Consider the following 19,721-nt stretch of genomic DNA (forward strand, 5'->3'; position numbering starts at 1 on the left):
CTTAACCAAAAGAAGGATAAGAGGAGATATGATTGCACTCTTTAAATATATCAGAGGGATAAATACCAGGGAAGGAGAGGAATTATTTCAGCTCAGTGCTAATGTGGACACGAGGACAAACGGATATAAATTGTCAGTCAGGAAATTTAGGCTTGAAATTAGACGAAGGTTTCTAACCATCAGAGGAGTGTAATTCTGGAACAGCCTACCGAGGGAAACAGTGGGGGCAAAGGACCTCCATGACTTTAAGATTAAGCTGGATAAGTTTATGGAGGGGATGGTATGATAGGATAACGGGTTTAGTCAATAGATCAATAACGTGCCACACTGGTAATTAGTACAAAGGGTCAATGTTGGGATATTGTTAGCCTTTTCCAGAGGGTCTGGCTGGAGAGTCTTGCCCGCATGCTCGGGGTTCAGCTAATCGCCATATTTGGGGTCGGGAAGGAATTTTCCTCCAGGGTAGATTGGCAGTGGCCCTGGAGGTTTTTCGCCTTCCTCCGAAGCATGGGGCAGGGGTCGCTTGCTGGTGGATTATCTGCTACTTGAAGTCTTTAAATCATGATTTGGAGCATTCAACAGCAGAGTCAAGGGAGAGAATTAGTTCAGGAGTGGGTGGATCGGCTTATGTGGCCTGCATCTTGCAGGAGGTCAGACTAGATGATCATAATGGTCCCTTCTGATCTTGAATTCTATGATTCTATGATAGGCAGTTGTCTCTGCACATCCGCAGCCCAACAATTGTCAAGTTTTTTGTAGGCTTCATGGCAAAGAGTTTTGAGGAGGGTTTTGAAGGATGATAATGAGGGACAGCATGGGAGAAAGCACCAAGGAAGTTAGTGAGCATCACAATGGCAGATTAAATTCATTGTCAATAAATGCAAAGTAATGCACACTAGAGTGAATAATTTGAACTATTTATACACCTTACAGGGTTCTAAATTAATTGCATCAGTTCAAGAGAAAGAGATGGGCATCATTATGGAGCACTCAGTGGAAACTTCCGCCCAAAGAAATTTGAGAATAACAAAATGGACATATAAAAATAAAACTCCTCACCTGAAATAACATGTTCAGTACTGATCAATCTATCTCAGAAGGAATATTGCAGAATTTGGGGGGGAGGGTTCAGAGATGGCTGACAAGAATAATTAGGGCCCTGTGTTCCCTTTAAGCTGAGCGGTCACATGGCTGCCCAGGAGTGAGTCAAGTGATTAGCAGAGCTGTGCAGATCCGGCGACGTGTTCAGGTGCGCTCCCCTTCCTTTACCCCTTCCCCCCCCCCAGCTGCTCTGTGGCCATGTTGCTCCTTCATGGGGGGAGAGGGATAGCTCAGTGGTTTGAGCATTGGCCTGCTAAACCCAGGGTTGTGAATTCACTCCTTGAGGGGGCCACTTAGGGATCTGGGGCAAAAAAATTGGTCCTGCTAGTGAAGGCAGGGGGCTGGACTTGATGACCTTTCAAGGTCTCTTCCAGTTCTAGGAGATTGGTATATCGCCAATTATTATTACCTTATTACCTTCCTCTGCCTTGGATTCCCTGGTCAGCTGCTCCTGGGACCCTCCTGCTTGCAGTGCAGAGCAGGGGAGGGGGACGCTGATGTCAGGGTGTCTGCCTCCCTCCCTTCTGCCCATGTACCTCTTCTCTGCAGAGCAGGAGAGGGGATACAGGGCTCAGGAGCAGGAGAGCTGCTGTGGTTTGAACAAGCTTTCTGGTAAGTGCCTTAAAGAGATGGTGCATGGTCTCTCATAGACTTCCCCAGCAGCCAGTACACACACTCTGTCTCTCTTTCACACACATACACACACTCTGACTCACTCACTCTGTCTTACCGTTCAGTTATTGCTGGGATTCATGGTCTGTTACTGTCCAGTTTTTAAGGTCCCAGCCACTTTCAGCTTTTTTACGCACAGGACTTTATAAATTATACCCTTGCGACAGCAGGGCTTTCAGCTGCCAGTATGCACTGAATAGTTAGTTTTGAAAAGGCTACAACTCCCCTTGTTTTAGGACATAAGGCAGCCTTTAATTCTTGGGAGTGTACAAGAAAGTCAGACTGCATACTGGGCTTCATGAATCACAGGACTGATCTAGTGTGGCAATTCTGTTATTAAATGTGCTTTGTTAGAGATTTAAGGTTTTTTAGAGATACACAATAAAATAATCACAATCAAGTCATTTTAGTAACAAATACGTGTACTAGATGTATGACTGAAAATCCAGACAGATGGTTTGGGGTTCTTTAAAGGGTGACGACTTCTCTTTGTAATGAAAGTATAAGCGTAAATGTAGGCAAAAAAAACTGTGTGTATTTGGCATGCGGCTGGGTGGCTCTGAGACTCCCCTCTGTGCCCTTTCTTTGTTGCCGGTTCCTCTTGCATACCTTCTTGGGATGAGGGGGGTTGCATGCGGTTTCTTCTGAAGTCAACCAAAATCATTCCTTCAGTCAGCTAGGTGGTTAGAGAGAATCACTGAGTGCATTATTCCCTTCGGGAACTAAACGTTTCCAGCCCTTGACCACCAACACTGATTCCACAGCCATTAAATTTCTGACCTGGTCTGAATTACACCCATCTGACCTACTGACTCTGAAATCAATAGTGTAAAATTGCAAAGCAGTGAAGTTACATAAGAACATAAGAAGGGCCATACTGGGTCAGACCAAAGGTCCATCCAGCCCAGTATCCTGTCTGCCGACAGTGGCCAATGCCAGGTGCCCCAGAGGGAGTGAACCTAACAGGCAATGATCAAGTGATCTCTCTCCTGCCATCCATCTCCACCCTCTGACAAACAGAGGCTAGGGACACCATTCCTTACCAGTCCTGGCTAATAGCCATTAATAGACTTAACCTCCATGAAGTTATCTAGTTCTCTTTTAAACCTGGTTATAGTCCTAGCCTTCACAACCTCCTCAGGCAAGGAGTTCCACAGATTGACTGTGTGCTGTGTGAAGAAGACCTTCCTTTTAATTGTTTTAAACCTGCTGCCCGTTAATTTTGTTTGGCCCCTAGTTCTTATATTATGGAAACAAGTAAATAACTTTTCCTTATTCACTTTCTTCACACCACTCATGATTTTATATACCTCTATCATATCCCCCCTCAGTCTCCTCTTTTCCAAGCTGAAAAGTCCTAGCCTCTTTAATCTCTCCTCATATGGGACCCGTTCCAAACCCCTGATCACTTTAGTTGCCCTTCTCTGAACTTTTTCTAATGCCAGTATATCTTTTTTGAGATGAGGAGACCACATCTGTACGCAGTATTCAAGATGTGGACCTACCATTGATTTATATAAGCGCAATAAGATATTCTCAGTCTTATTCTCTATCCCCTTTTTAATGATTCCTAACATCCTGTTTGCTTTTTTGACTGCCGCTGCACACTGCATGGACGTCTTCAGAGAACTATCCACAATGACTCCAAGACCTCTTTCCTGATTAGTTGTAGCTAAATTAGCCCCCATCATATTGTATGTATAGTTGGGGTTATTTTTTCCAATGTGCATTACTTTACATTTATTCACATTAAATTTCATTTGCCATTTTGTGGCCCAATCACTTAGTTTTGTGAGATCTTTTTGAAGTTCTTCACAGTCTTCTTTGGTCTTAACTATCTTGAGCAGTTTAGTATCATCTGCAAACTTTGCCACCTCACCGTTTACCCCTTTCTCCAGATCATTTATGAATAAGTTGAATAGGATTGGTCCTAGGACTGACCCTTGGGGAATACCACTAGTTACCCCTCTCCATTCTGAAAATTTACCATTTCTTCCTACCCTTTGTTCCCTGTCTTTTAACCAGTTGTCAGTCCATGAAAGGATCTTCCCTCTTATCCCATGACAACTTAATTTATGTAAGAGCCTTTGGTGAGGGACCTTGTCAAAGACTTTCTGGAAATCTAAGTACACTATGTCCACTGGATCCCCCTTGTCCACATGTTTGTTGACCCCTTCAAAGAACTGTAATAAATTAGTAAGACATGATTTCCCTTTACAGAAACCATGTTGACTTTTACCCAACAATTTATGTTCTTCTATGTGTCTGACAATTTTATTCTTTACTATTGTTTCAATTAATTTGCCTGGTACTCACGTTAGACCAGGGCCGGCTTTAGGAACTGCGGGGCCCAATTTGAATACCCGGTAGTGGCAGTTCTTCGGCAGCTCTTCGGCGGCAGGGGGTCCTTCACTCATTCCTGGTCTTCCGCAGCACTGAAGGACCCCCCACCGCCGAAATGCCGCCAAAGACCCGAACCGCCGCCGAGTGAGTAAAACAAATTAAAAAGGCGCCTAAGGTGCGGGGCCCGATTCCGGGGAATCGGCCTAAAGCCGGCCCTGCATTAGATTTACCAGTCTGTAATTGCCTGGATCACCTCTAGAGTCCTTTTTAAATACTGGCATTACATTAGCTATCTTCTAGTCATTGGGCACAGAAATTGATATTTTAAAGGACAGGTTACAAACCATAGTTAATAGTTCTGCAATTTCACATTTGAGTTCTTTCAGAACTCTTGGGAGAATGCCATCTGGTCCCAGTGACTTGTTACTGTTAAGTTTGTCAATTAATTCCAAAACCTCCTCTAATGACACTACAATCTATGACAATTCCTCAGATTTGTCACCTACAAAGGACAGCTCAGGTTTGGGAATCTCCCTAACATCCTCAGACGTGAAGACTGAAGCAAAGAATTCATTTAGTTTCTCCGCAATGACTTTATCTTTAAGTGGTCCTTTTTTAAGGAGACTCTGGAAAAATTCCACCAAGATTTCAACAGCTTCCACCCCACCATCAACCTCAGCCTGGACCAGTCTACACGGGAGGTCCACTTCCTAGACACCATGGTCACATTAACACCACCCTATACCGAAAACCTACTGACCGCTATGCCTACCTTCATGCCTCCAGCTTCCATCCCGGGCACACCACACGATCCATTGTCTACAGCCAAGCACTGAGGTACAACCGTATCTGCTCTAACCCCTTAGACAGAGACCAACACCTACAAAATCTCCATCAAGCATTCTCAAAACTACAATACCCGCACAAGGAAATAAGGAAACAGATCAACAGAGCCAGACGTGTACCCAGAAGCCTCCTACTGAAAGACAAACCCAAGAAAGAAACCAACAGGACTCCACTGGCCATCACATACAGTCTCCAGCTAAAACCCCTCCAACGCATCATCAGGGATCTATAACCCATCCTGGACAATGATCCCACACTTTCACAGGCCTTGGTTGGCAGGCCAGTCCTCGCCCACAGACAACCTGCCAACCTGAAGCATATTCTCACCAGTAACTGCACACTGCACCATAATAACTCTAGCTCAGGAACCAATCCATGCAACAAACCTCGATGCCAACTCTGCCCACATATCTACACCAGCGACACCATCACAGGACCTAACCAGATCAGCCACACCATCACCGGCTCATTCACCTGCACGTCCACCAATGTAGTATACGCCATCATATGCCTGCAATGCCCCTCTGCTATGTACATCGGCCAAACTGGACAGTCTCTATGGAAAAGGATAAATGGACATAAATCAGATATTAAGAATGGCAATATACAAAAACCTGTAAGAGAACACTTCAACCTCCCTGGCCACACAATAGCAGATCTTAAGGTGGCCATCCTGCAGCAAAAAAACTTCAGGACCAGACTTCAAAGAGAAACTGCTGAGCTTCAGTTCATCTGCAAATTTGACGCCATCAGCTCAGGATTAAACAAAGACTGTGAATGGCTTGCCAACTACAAAACCAGTTTCTCCTCTCTTGGTTTTCACACCTCAGCTGCTAGAAGAGGGCCTCATCCTCCTTGATTGAACTAACCTCGTTATCTCTAGCCTGCTTCTTGCTTGCTTCCCCTGGAGATTTCCACTACATGCATCCGATGAAGTGGGTATTCACCCACGAAAGCTCATGCTCCCAAACGTCTGTTAGTCTATAAGGTGCCACAAGACTCTTTGCTGCTTTTTTATCTCGATCATCCAGGGGCCCCACTGGTTGTTTAGCAGGTGTCCTGCTTCTGATGTACTTAAAAAAACATTTTGTTATTACCTTTGGAGTTTTTGACTAGCTCTTCAAACTCCTTTTTGGCTTTTCTTATTACATTTTTACACTTAATTTGGCAGTGTTATGCGCCTTTTTATTTACCTTACTAGGATTTGACTTCCACTTTTTAAAAGATGCCTTTTTATTTCTCACTGCTTCTTTTACATGGTTGTTAAGCCACAGTGGCTCTTCTTTAGTTCTTTTACTGTGTTTCTTAATTTGGGGTATACATTGAAGTTGGGCCTCTATTATGGTGTCTTTGAAAAGCGCCCATGCAGCTTGCAGGGATTTCACTCTAGTCACTGTACCTTTTAATTTCTGTTTAACTAACCTCCTCATTTTTGCATAGTTCCCCTTTCTGAAATTAAATGCCACAGTGTTGGGCTGCTGAGGTGTTCTTCCCACCACAGGGAGGTTAAATGTTGTTATATATTGTTCACTATTTCCAAACGGTCCTGTTATAGTTACCTCTTAGACCAGATCCTGCGCTCCACTCAGGACTAAATTGAGAATTGCCTCTTCCCTTGTGGGTCCCTGTACCAGCTGCACCAAGTAACAGTCATTTAACGTATCAAGAAATTTTGTCTCTGCATTTTGGCCTCAGGTGACATGTACCCAGTCAATATGGGGATAATCGAAATCCTCCACTATTACTGAGTTCTTTATTTTGATAGCCTCTCTAATCTCCCTTAGCATTTCATTATCGCTGTCACTGTCCTGGTCAGGTGGTCGATGTTAGATCCCTACTGTTATATTCTTATTAGAATATGGAATTACTATGCATAGAGATTCTGTGGAACATGTGGATTAATTTAAGATTTTTACGTCATTTGATTCTGCATTTTCTTTCACATATAGTGCTCCTCCCCCTCCCCCACCTCCACCGCACGACCTGTTCTGTCCTTCCGATATATTTTGTACCCTGGAATGATTGTGTCCCATTGCTTGTCCTCACTCCATTTCTGTGATGCCTATTATATCAATATCCTCCTTTATCACAAGGCACTCTAGTTCACCCATCTTATTATTTAGACTTCTAGCATTTGTGTACAAGCACTTTAAAAACTTGTCACTGTTTGTCTGCCCTTTTCTGATGTGTCAGATTCTTTTTTATATGAATGTTTCTCATCTGATCTGGCCCATACTTTATTCTCTTCCATCTGCTCTTCCTGAGTAAAACCTAGAGAATCTCTATCAATAGACTCTCCTCTAAGAGAAGTCTCTGTCCTAACCACGTGCTCCTCTGCAGCAATTGGCTTTCCCCCATCTCTTCGTTTAAAAACTATTCTGCAACCTTTTAATGTTAAGTGAAGTTCGGTAGGAATGTTTTGCTCTGTATAAGAGGTTGCATAGAATAAAACATTTGTAAACTTTTAAAATCTTATTTGTTTTATATTTTAAAAACCCATAGGCAAGCTCTAAAGATACAGGACAGCTGTATGCTGCATTACACCATCGGATCTTGGCTCTACGGTGTAGAGTGGAACAAGAGCAAGAAGCGAAGATCACAGCACCTGAGCCAGAGGTAACACAATCAAATGAAGAAGATAGTGATGATGATGATGTCATTGCTCCTTCAGGATCAGCTGGAAGTGGTAAGCAAGAAAATGTGCTAAACTTTCTAATTTCCCGTACTGTTCTCCCCTTGTACTTTAACAAAGAAAACTGCTTGACTCTTCCATTAGTGCCTAACTCTCTTAGTTACATTCAGGGCCGGCTCCAGGTACCAACTAAAGAAGCAGGTGCTTGGGGCGGCCAATACCAAGGGGCGGCATTCCGGCCGCTATCGGGGCGGCACGTTGGGGTCTTCGGCAATTCGGTGGCAGGTCCCTCAGTCCCTCTTAGAGTGAAGGACCTGACGCTGAATTGCTGCCGAAGAGTGAAGCGGCGCAATTGCACTGCCGCTCCTTTTTTTTTTTTTTCCCTTCACCGCTTGGGGACGCAGAAAACCTGGAACCGGCCTTGGTTACATTCATGAGTGTTTGTGGTATAGGGTCCATGACATGGACTAAGCTGTGCTCACAGCCAACTCTTCCAGTCATGTAGTAGAAATCCCCTCACATTTGTCACATCCCTCTAAATGGATATTGAAAAGTTCCCTGCATGGCTTGGCTCAGAGGGTCCCCAGTGGGGCTGTGGCCTAATTACAGGATATTAATTAGTTCAGCATTGCCCACTCTCATTAGTTTAATTGTTTTTTGGGGGTGTTAAGTGTTGTCATGAGTTTGACTTCTGCCTTCAACCTAGTGAAATGTTGTCCATACCCAAAAAGTCCAGAGAAGAGCAACAACAATTATTACAGGTCTAGAAAACATGACTTATGAGGGAAGACTGAAAAAACTGGATTTGTTTAGTCTGCAGAAGTGAAGACTGAGAGGGGACATGATAACACTTTTCAAGTACATAAAAGGTGGTTACAGAGAGGAGGGAGAAAAATTATTCTCGTTAACCTCTGAGGAGAGGACAAGAAGCAATGGGCTTAAATTGCAGCAAGGGCATTTTAGGTTGGACATTAGGAAAAACTTCCTAACTGTCAGAGTGGTTAAGCACTGGAATAAATTATCTAGGGAGGTTATGGAATCTCCATCATTGAAGGTTTTTAAGAGCAGGTTGGACAACACCTGTCAGGGATGGTCTAGATACTACTTAACCCTGCCACAAATGCGGGGACTGGACTAGATTGGTGGTTTTCAAACTTTTTTTTCTGGTGACAGTTGAAGAAAATTTTTGATGCTTGTGACCTAATGCAGCTGGGGCAGGCGGGTTTGGGGTGTGGGAGGGGCTCAGGCCTGGGGCAGAGGGTTGGGGTGCAGGGGTGAGGGCTGCGGGATGGGGCCAGGGATGAGGGGTTTGGAGCAGAGGGTTGGGCTGCAGGAGGGGGTCAGGGGTCAGGACTCTGAGCTGGGAGTTGCAGGCTCTGGGCTGGGGCTGGCGATGAGTGATTTGGGGTGCAGGGGGGGGGTCTCAGGGCTGGGGCAGGGGGTTGGAACTGGCCAGTGGGCATGTGGAGCCAGTGCTCGGGGCGGGGGCAGCGCACAGAGTCCTGTGGACCACTCCTCCCCCACTACGCCACCCCTACCCCGCCTCGGAGCCAGACCTGCTGTGGCCACTTCCAGGGCACAGCACAGTGTCAGAACACACATGGACTAGCCTATCTTAGCCAGGCAGCATCACCAACGGGACTTTAAATGGCCCGGTCAGTGGTGCTGACCAGAGCCACTGTGACCTAGTGCCTTACGTTCTGTGACCCAGTACTGGGTCGCGACCCGCAGTTTGAAAACCACTGGACTAGATTACGTCTCAAGGTCCCTTCCAGTCCTATGATTCTATGAAAATGATGACCACCTCCCATTGTTTCCAGTGGGCTGAATCCAGGCTGACCTTAGGGAAAATGGTGGCCCTTTCGTCACCTTGTGAGGACCAGTCAGGAAACAGGAAAATACAGAGAAGTGGGTAATGGGACTGTGGGGCAGCTGGGAGTGTGGCTGTATTGGGAAATAGGCAGGAGTCAGAGGAGATGGGGGTAGGGAGACTAAAGTGTGGGGAGCAACAAGAGGAGGGGCCATTTCAGGGCTCCTTGATAGGAACCAGCTATGTTCTGTCTTCCTATAGCTGGAAACCTCCCTTCCTTTTGCTGCTGCGAGTCCTGCAGCTGGTCTCATGGTAGAAAATAGCAAGGATGATTTGCAGCAGAGGCTGGGTTTGTAGCAGCAGCTCTGTGCTGGCAGAATGCAAGGCTCAACGTTTTAGATGTCTAGACACAAATGCAATGAGTATGGGGAACAAAAAGGAAGAACTGGCAGCCATTAGAATATAAGCTAAATTATGAATTAATTGGCATCACAGAGATTTGATGGGATAAATCTCATGACTGACATTGGTATGCAGAGGAATGGCTTACAGGGGAAGCAGTAGATGTGGTATATATTGACTTTAGTAAGGCGTTTGATACTGTCTCGCATGACCTTCTCATAAACAAACTAGGGAAATGCAACCTAGATGGAGCTACTATAAGGTGGGTGCATAACTGGTTGGAAAATTGTTCCCAGAAAGTAATCATCAGTGGTTCACAGTCATGCTGGAAGGGCATAACGAGTAGGGTCCCACAGGGATCAGTTCTGGGTCTGGTTCTGTTCAATATCTTCATCAGTGATTTAGATAATGGCATAGAGAGTATGCTTATAAAGTTTGCAGGCGATACCAAGCTGGGAGGGGTTGCAAGTGCTTTGGAAGATAGGATTAAAATTCAAAATGGTCTGGACAAACTGAAGAAATGGTCTGAAGTTAATAGGATGAAATTCAATAAGGACAAATGCAAAGTGCTCCACTTAGGAACACATACAAAATGGGAAATGACTGCCTAGGAAGGAGAACTGCGGAAAGAGATTTGGGGGTCATAGTGGATCATAAACTAAACATGAGTCAACAGTGTAACACTGTTGCAAAAAAAAGCAAACATCATTCTGGGATGTATTAGCAGGAGTGTTGTAAGCAGGACACGAGTAATTCTTCTGCTCTACTCCGTGCTGATTAAGCCCCAACTGGAGGAAGTATTGTATCTGGTTCTGGGCGCCACATTTTAGGAAAGATGTGGACATACTGGAGAAAGTCCAAAGAAGAGCAACAAAAATGATTAAAGACCTAGAAAACATGACCTGTGAGGGAAGATCAAAAAAAATTGGGTTTGTTTAGTTTGCAGAAGAGAAGAGTGAGAGGGGACATAACAGTTTTCAAGTACATAAAAGGTTGTTACAAGGAGGAGGGAGAAAAATTGTTCTTCTTAACCTCTGAGGATAGGACAAGAAGCAGTGGTCTTAAATTGCAGCAAGGGGGTGGTTTAGGTTGGACATTAGGAAAAACTTCCTAACTGTCAGAGTGGTTAAGCACTGGAATAAATTGCCTAGGGAGCTTGTGGAATCTCCATCATTGGAGGTTTTTAAGAGCAGGTTGGACAAACACCTGTCAGGGGTGGTCTAGATAATACTTAGTCCTGCCTTAAGTGCAGGGAACTGGACTAGATGATCTCTCGAGGTCCCTCCCAGTTCTTTGATTCTTCAGGAAAGCTGGGAAAAAAGGGGAAGAGGTGGATTGCATTATACATCAAGAATATATATATAATATACTTATCCGGAGATCCAAAAGGAGGTGTGAGGCATACAGTTGAAAGGCTGAGTATTTAATGGCTGGGAGGGAAATAGGGTGACATCAAAGTTGGGGTCTATTGTAGACCACCAAATCAGGAGGAGGAAGTGAGTGAAACATTTCTAAAACAAATAACAGAAATAGCCAAAACACAAGACCTGGTAGTAATGGGGGACTTTACTTTTTCAACAGATGTAGTTAATTCAGCAAAACGCAAAATGTCCAAAAGTTCTTAGAATGTATCAGGGACAATGTTTCGTTTCAGAAAGTGGAGGAAGTAACCAGGGGGGAAAACATTTTAGTCTTGATTCTGACCAATAGGGAGGAATTGGTTGCGAATCTGAAAGTGGAAGGCAATTTGGGTGAAAGTGATCACAAAATGATAGATTGCATAATTCTAAGAAAAGGAAGGAGTGATAACAGAATAAGGACAACTGACTTTAAAAAATGCAGACTTTAACAACCTAAGAGAACTGGTAGGATGCGGTCCCAAAGGAAGAAAACCTTAGATATAAAGGCATTCAGGAGAACTGGCAGTCTCTCAAGGAGACAATATTAAAGGCAAAACTTCTAATTATTGTGATGCAAAGGAAATATAGGAAGAGGCCAATATGGCTCTATCAGGAGCTCTTTAATGACCCAAAAATCAAAAGGAAATTCTATAAAAAAGTGGAAATATGGACAAATTGTCAAGAGGAGTTTAAAAAAAAAACAAAACTCCACAAGCATGTAGGGACAAAATCGGAAAGGCTAAGGCACAAAAAGCTAAGACACACCTAGCATTAGCTGAAACAATCTCAGAATCATTACAGGTTATCTTGAAGAACTCATGGAGGACAGGTGAAGTTCCAGAGAACTGGAGAAGAGTAAACATAGTACCCGTGTTTAAAAAGGGGATCAAAGAGGACCTGGGGAATTAGATTAGTCAGCCTAACTTTGCTGCCTGTAAAGATACTGTAAGAAATTATTAAACAATCAATGTGTAAGCACCTAGACTCTAGAGGATAATAGAATTATAAGGAATAGCTGGCATGGAGATGTCAAGAACAAATCGTGCCGAATCAACCTAATTTTCTTCTTTGATAGGGTTATTGCCCTAGTGGATGCGGGGAAGCAGTAGACCTGATATATCTCAATGTTACTAAGGCTTTTGATACAGTCCCACATGACATTTTCATAAGCAAGCTAGGGAAAGTGGCTCCCAAAGTCCCAGCCAACCCTGCATTTCTATGATAAGGTAGAAGGGGGTGAGGGAAGCTTCTTTTTTGGTGCTTCTGGGTGGCCCAGCAAGAACAGGTGGGATATGTGTAATTTTGCAGGGACTGGGTGTGGGGGCTTGATCTGGGAAATGAGGGAATGGGAGAAGCAGAGATTTTTGGCTCTTGTCTCTCACCTTGAAATCCTAAGATTGAGACTCCTCCGTAGGCTTCTAAGAGCTGGGTACTCTAGGTCCGTGTTTCTCAACCTTTATGATACCAAGGAGGCTTGCTGGCTTCATAAACTGTGTCAGGGAAATCTCAGGGACTGGTGCCAGCCCACAGACTGGTCGTTGAGAAACACTGGTCTAGTTTATAGGCTGGGGAGAGAGGCATGGAGCACCGATAGCCAGCTGGGATCTTCATTCCATAGTTTGCATCAGAAAATAACAAAGTAAGTTTTACAAATAAAATAAATATTTCTTGTAACCATGATCTATTTTTGTTTCAGGTCCTAATGATGAAGGAGATGGGCAAAATATTGGCAGCACATAGCAGCTGTGAGCCCATCTGCCTGCAAGGCTGCTGCAAACACCATCTTGCAGGCACCTCTGTGGATACCCCAGGCCAACGATTGTTCCAGGCAGTGCTGAAGGCTCCAGGACTTAGGAACTGTGCATCCCTGTTCTGTTTGTTTGGTTTTTTTGGCCTGGATCAGTAGATTCCACAAAAAAAGCAGACTTGGAAACTGCCTGAATGTGGTTTGGGACATGAAAGCTCATCATATTGATGAGCAGAAAAATAACATTTCCCCTTTTCCTTGTAATTGAAATGGCACATTATGACTTGTCACAGCTTTTCATTGGGACCTTTTGACTGTTTCTTCAGTAGCTCATGTTTTGCAGGCCTCTGAGATAGAACTTTCCAGCACGGTTCCAACTTGAATTCTTCTTTCTTAACCCCCACTTCTCCCTTTTCAGTTCCTGCTGCCTGCAGAGAAACTGTGCTCTTCTCTGTTCATGCACTCACTGATTACCCTTCTGGCTTCGTTCTCTTTGGATTGCAGAGAGGGCAGCTTTTTTTTTTTTACCTTAATCCCAATGTAATTTGTGGATACCATTGTCCTTTGTCGGTCAGTCTGTACACAGAGGTTACAAAAAAAGGTGTCTTGACAGGAAAGCCTTGTACTGAGTTAATAAGAAACTTTAAAGTTCACTGGACATTTTGCTAACCCTTTTCTTCTTCCCTCCCACTTCCAATATTATTATTTGGGGGTTTATATTGTGCTGATACTTTTTTTATTTTAGAGCTGAATAAGATGCTCTTGTGTGTTGAGAAAGTAAAACTATTGTTTTGTACTGTTCTTTTCTGTTACTATTTAAGGGAGAGCTAAGCCACTATAAATAATAGGTGTTGCATACAATTTTTCATAGTAAACTTATGTTCTTGTGGCTGTGATTAAAGCTTAAAGATGGCGTATAGATCACACACCTTCAGAACAGCTGAAACACAGCTGTCTGCCTTTGGAAGAATGAGATGGGCTCATTGGTGAGTTGGGTAAGCCATTACAACAGATCTATATACAAAAACGCTGTTATCAGTAAAGGTGTCTACATTGCAGTTAGACACCTGCACTGGCCCATGCTAGCTGACGGGAGCTCCCAGGGCTCAGGCTGGTGGGCTGTGTCATTGCAGTGTAGACGTCTGGAGTCAGGCTGCAGCACGAGCTCTGTGACTCTCCCAACTCGCAGGGTCCCAGGACTCAAGCTCCAGCCCAAGCCTGGCGAGTCTACACTGCAGTGACGTAACCCCCCAGCCCGAGCCTTGGGAGCCCGAGTCAGCTGGCAGAGGCCAGCTGCAGGTTTTATTTGCAGTGTAAACATACCCTCAGTGACTTAAGTCTCAGTTAAGCAAAGTACTTAAGCATTGTGCCTAACTTTAAGCACATGAGTAATCACATTCACATTAAGGGAATTACTCTTATGCTTAAAATTAGCGCACATGCTTGAGTAATTGCTGAACTGGGGGCCTTAACGAGCAAATCATTTTCTAAACCTCCCTTTCCCTTTCTTGCCTCCTTAGGTTTTGCAGTATGAAGAATTATTGCTAGCTTTGATTAACTTGTGCTGAAGAATGATGAATCCTGTTTTGCCAAATAAAGGCAAAAAAGTGTTTTTCTGTGTAACTCTGAAGGGTTCCTTGTGTAACCACAGTTCATTTTGCTTTTGTCATTTTCTAACCTTTCAGCCTCTTGCATCAAACTCACGACGACTGTGTTTTAGTAACGAATTGATACATCTCATTCCTGTCCAGGAAAGATGGAATACATAGCCAGCTAAAAAAAGTGTGTAGCCCACTTTCCTATAAATAGCCCCATTTTATTTTATTTTCTCTTATAATTGCATACTCTATACAAATTTTTTCATTTATATTGGGGAGAACTAAAATGCATCTTCAAAAAAAAAAAGAAAGAGGAAGAAGAAATATTTAGTGCAGGAAACCTTGAAAATGGAAACCCAAGAGTCCTTGTAGCACAAAAGCAGCTGGGGAAACCATTCAGATTGATTAAGCAGCCCTTCTAGCTTTTATATTAATGAAAACCCACACCTTTTATAGTCAGGAGTCCAAAGTGTATTTAGCTTGTTCTCTCTGTATTTTTCCTGTTGTCAATAGCTAACTGTTGCCAGGGGTTTTAGTTGCTTGTTTTCCTCACTTAGCCCATTGAAGGAGCTCCTGATGTTACTCTTTCTGGGGTGGAAAGGGCTCGGGATTAGCTGTGCCACTACATTTGTGACCTCTCTGGATTGTCTGCTCATGCTCTGTGGGTATTGTTATTTCTCCATAGAGGGAGTTGTATCTTTTGCCATGCACAAGCCGATTGACACTCTCTTTTCATGCTCCTCACTAGTAGAAATCTGGCAGATTTTTAATCCTCTGCAAGTGTTTATCTGCCCCACACACTTTTGGGAATTCTTTGGTTTGCATTAAGTGATCTGCATTTCTTTTGGACCTTTTTTACATGGATATTCAAATGAATTTAAAATACTCTCTTAAAATAAACTTTCAAAGTAAAGCTTCTGATTTCCAGCATAAAGATTATTACAGAAGTTAATAAGGTGTCTTTGTTGCAGGGCCTAACTGTGAAATATTAGATGTTACTTCCTGCTTCCAAACTCCACTCTTTTTGGAGGGGTGTGTGTGTAGGGGCTCACTTTCGGGCATTTCACAATAGTGTTACATTGACAAATGTATTAACATCCAGGAGAATGGAATAAGCATGCTTTTTTTCATGGGGCGCGGTAGTATTAAACAGTTACCTACAGAGTTTTCTTTAAATCTGGCAGCTGTTTACTGGTAAAACTTGGGTTTCAGCTAGAAGCCTTGCATATATGTTTATAGTATAACAATTAAATATTTCATCTTAGTCCGAAATATTATGCTCTATAAACCATTCACAGAATTGGCCAGAAGTTAATTTCAAGCCCTGTCCAGAAAGATGTAGTTAGGCCAGATCTAAACGTTATTACACTTTCTGCTTTAAGCCTTAGTAAACTAGTGACAAGTAAAACCAGATAATGCCCATGTGTTTTGAAAGATTTATGTAAGATTGTCATATCAATTGTATTTGGGAATTACATTAAAACTTTTAACAAAAACAAAAAATCGATAACCCAAGCCCGGTGTGTATTCTGTCTAGCAATGAGTGTTGGAAAGAAGGAAATGGTTTCATTATTGCAAAAGGCTTTTTGTTTCCTATATCTTTGTTGCTGTGATCTTTAGCTGTATTATTGTGTGTGTTGGTGATAGTGTTTTATCAGCATTTACTAAGGTGAGTTGTTTGGGGCTGCCAAGTAACCTGGCCATAAATTTTCCAAACCACAGTGTGTGTATTTTTCCAGACCAAAAATACATTAAGATGGAGTTAAATTTGAGAATACATATCTGTAATATAGGGGAGAATGTTACAGGGATATTGTAATATTATAATAACAAGCCTTGTAAAACCAGGAAATTCAGAGTTAAGGGTACACTTACAAGCCAAACATGACATGGTATGGAAATGCATGGTTAGTGCATCTGAACAACCATAACTCTGCCCTGTAGTGACACCATCCAATAATGATACAGTTTTGATTAATGCATAGTAGTTTATGATACCAGACTAGATTAAAATGATTTTTAGACATATTAGATTTTTCTCCACTTCCTTTTCAGTACCTTAACCTGCTTAGATTTCTTTTTAGTTTAACTTTACTTTCAACTTCAACTCCATCTGACAATAGTCTTAGTCTAGGAATTCTTTTTTTAATTAAAATTTTCACACATACATAGTAAACAAGAACCCAAAAGAGAACATTACCATGTGATATTTCAAGTGATTTGAAAATATGTAATATCAGCCTTAAATAACTTTTTCATTTTAAATTTAGAGGTCTAGATTCACTAGCATGCTGAGTAGCACAAAGCAACCAGGATGTACTGGCCAGTTAAGATGGGCTTGTAGTGACTTTCCATTCCCCAAAGCAGCATAAAGCAGACAATGTATACCCTAGTTTTCATCTACCTCTTAACCTCTAGATCTGGTGCAACAAGTTTTTTGGTTTGGGTTTTTTTTTAAGAAGTATTTAGGATTAATGGCATTTTTGTAACTGAAAGCTTATCTGTCATTTTAAGTGTTTGATTATTATTATTAGTAAATTTGCCCTCTTTCAAAATAACTGTTATTTCCAAATAAATGAAGCCAAGCTGCTCTCAGGGAAGATAGTAATCCACTTTGCCGTCAGAAGCAATGAATGGAAGTGGATGAAGGTAATGGACATCTTTGAGGCCACAGCCTACCTTTAGCAGTCCCATTGAGAACAATTAGAGATGGTCCTTTTGAAAGATGGCAGCTCTTCATGAAATAAAAGTGAAACTTTCAGTTAAGAAGATTAATGGCAAAAATGGCTTTTAATCATTAGTAATAAAAACGAAATGTAGCCTGTGCATAAGACTTCAGTGATATTTAACTTTTTAATGGATGTTTGAAGAGTCAGCATTTTTCTATTAAATCATTGGGGACCTGGCTGAACAGCAAAAATGTCAGATCTATTTTCAGCATGATGAAATAAACTAGAGGACTCTTGACTGGGTTCAAAAAAGAACTAGATAAGTTCATGGAGGATATGTCAGGGCAGGGATGGTGTCCCTAACCTCTGTTCGCCAGAAGCTGGGAATGGGCAACAAGGGATGGATCACTTGATGATTACCAAGTATCAGAGGGGTAGCCATGTTAGTCTGGATCTGTAAAAAGCAGCAAAGAGTCCTGTGGCACCTTATAGACTAACAGATGTATTGGAGCATGAGCTTTCATGGGTGAATACCCACTTCGTTGGATGCATGATGATTGATGCTTACCTGTTCTGTTCATTCCCTTTGGGGCACCTGGCAGAGGCCACTGTCAGATGACAGGATACAGGCTAGATGGACCTTTGGTCTGACCCGGTATGGCCATTCTTATGACTGTTCCAAACAGTATTTGTTGGACTGGTAAAGCATGGTCCTAATAGCCCTTTATCATTTAAGAAAATAGGCATAGGAATATTTTTTTAAATTGGTAGTAAGAGACCATAAACACCGCTGTGAAAGAGTGCCCAAAGAAGGGCAATGTTTTTTTCCATTTTTAAGATTCCTTCTCTGGAGGTTGATGTCTGTCTCACTATAGTTTTTACTGATTATTTCACTGTTAAATTAGAATTACCCTAAACATCGATAGAATTGGAATATTGACTCTTTGATGAGGGAAGGGGGATTTATTCCTTGGGTCTGTTCTTGGTTCTACCACTGAATCAGTAGGTGACCTTTGGCAAGTCTGGGATTTTGTTTCCCCATCTGTACAACCCCTAGCAAGTTGGTGTGAGACTAATTTTTGTTAAAAGCCTACATAACCCTCAGGGGTCCTATATAATCCCACTACAGAAGAGGGGGAGAAATGGAAGTGAGATGAACTCAGCACTTCTCTCTCATTTTAGAATCGTTAGCATGAGCAGCCATCAAGATCTGTGGGTTAGCGGCCAACTAATTTCATGAGTCTCAGAAAAGAGTCAGCAAAATATTCTTCTGTGGACACTGGCGGGTCAGTGCTGCTCACCCAAGTGAGAGGAGAGGATGCGGTTGCCCTGAAACGTGTTTGTACAGGCCTTCAGTCATGCTCAGAGAATGAGGCTTTCTTACTGAGGCTGCTGAAAAAATATAGCAAAATAGGTTTATTCCTACCCCCCAAAAAAATGTTTTTGTGAAGGTGGGGTGGGAACCCAGCTTAGATAGAAAACTTCCACCTGGCTCCCCTTCTAGAAAACCAGCCAGTCTGTCATTTCGTTAGTATCACCCCTATCCATCAAACAGTGCTGGGACAACATGCACCTTTCTCCTTGTTGATAAATCATATAATCAATTGCTTGAGCACACTTCAGTTCCTTATTTAGTTATGAAATATACTCGAGACCAAATAACCTATGTCAGTCAGGTTTATTAATATGGTGCAGGAAAAAGGTCCTATATTAGAGCAGTCCTGTGCAACAGTATTACAGTCACATTATGTAGGTGTGCTCCCCAAAATTACACCTCTAGAGCCATCCTTTTATACCCTACTGTACCTTCTTCTGGTAAAACAAGCATATGTCATTTAGAACTGAATTTAATTAATCAACTTTCTGTCTTTGTTTCTGGTACCATGGTGTACGCCTTTATTGTTTGTTCTGAACACATGCATTCCAGGTAGTAAGAGGTATGAAGGCACCTCCTAGGTTTGTGTGGGCAGCTCCTTTCCTGTTGTCATGAGGAAATAATTATATGTCCTGATACTGTCAGTTTCCCTATTTATGCAAGCCAAAATTATTCCATCTAATGTAAGATGTTAGGGAATACTTGGCATAAGTGTACAGCATTATAACAAAGGTACAGGCCAATTTGGGCTATAGAACTACTATACTAAAGCTTAAATGTCTGGAGTACATATATTGCAGGTAGTATTACCAACACAATATATATGCTTGCGTGCGTGTGTGCGCACAAAGTTAGTTAATAGGTAATGTGACGGTGGATGATGCTCAAGAACACACTGAATAGTTCCTGGGTTTTGTAGGTCCAATAAAGCATATTGTACAGGCCAAATGGCTTCCTGTATGCTGCGCTTTGCATCAGATCTGAACAGCAAAGAGGTCAGTCTGTGCATGTGATTTCCCTGCATTGGGCTTCTGTATCATCTGATGAAAATGAGGGGAAAGTGCCCCTGCTTGTGTGTTCCTATAGGAGGGTCAGTCTCCATCCACAGCGCTCACCTTAGAGAACA

General features: G+C 42.6%; 1 protein-coding gene across 3 annotated transcripts in view; it reads left to right on the top strand.

The window, feature by feature from the left end:
- Positions 1-16,061, top strand: part of RANBP3 (RAN binding protein 3) — a 282,525-nt gene extending 266,464 nt beyond the window's left edge. For all 3 annotated transcript variants that reach the window (XM_044998665.1, XM_044998666.1, XM_044998667.1), the window contains 2 exons: positions 7,465-7,648; positions 12,903-16,061. In XM_044998665.1, the coding sequence (XP_044854600.1) occupies positions 7,465-7,648; positions 12,903-12,946 (228 nt within the window). In that variant the 3' untranslated portion in view covers positions 12,947-16,061. The remainder of the gene's footprint in view (positions 1-7,464; positions 7,649-12,902) is intronic.
- Positions 16,062-19,721: the final 3,660 nt, after the last annotated feature.

Source organism: Mauremys mutica, chromosome 24 (genome assembly GCF_020497125.1).
Source record: "Mauremys mutica isolate MM-2020 ecotype Southern chromosome 24, ASM2049712v1, whole genome shotgun sequence".
Classification (NCBI taxonomy): domain Eukaryota; kingdom Metazoa; phylum Chordata; order Testudines; family Geoemydidae; genus Mauremys; species Mauremys mutica.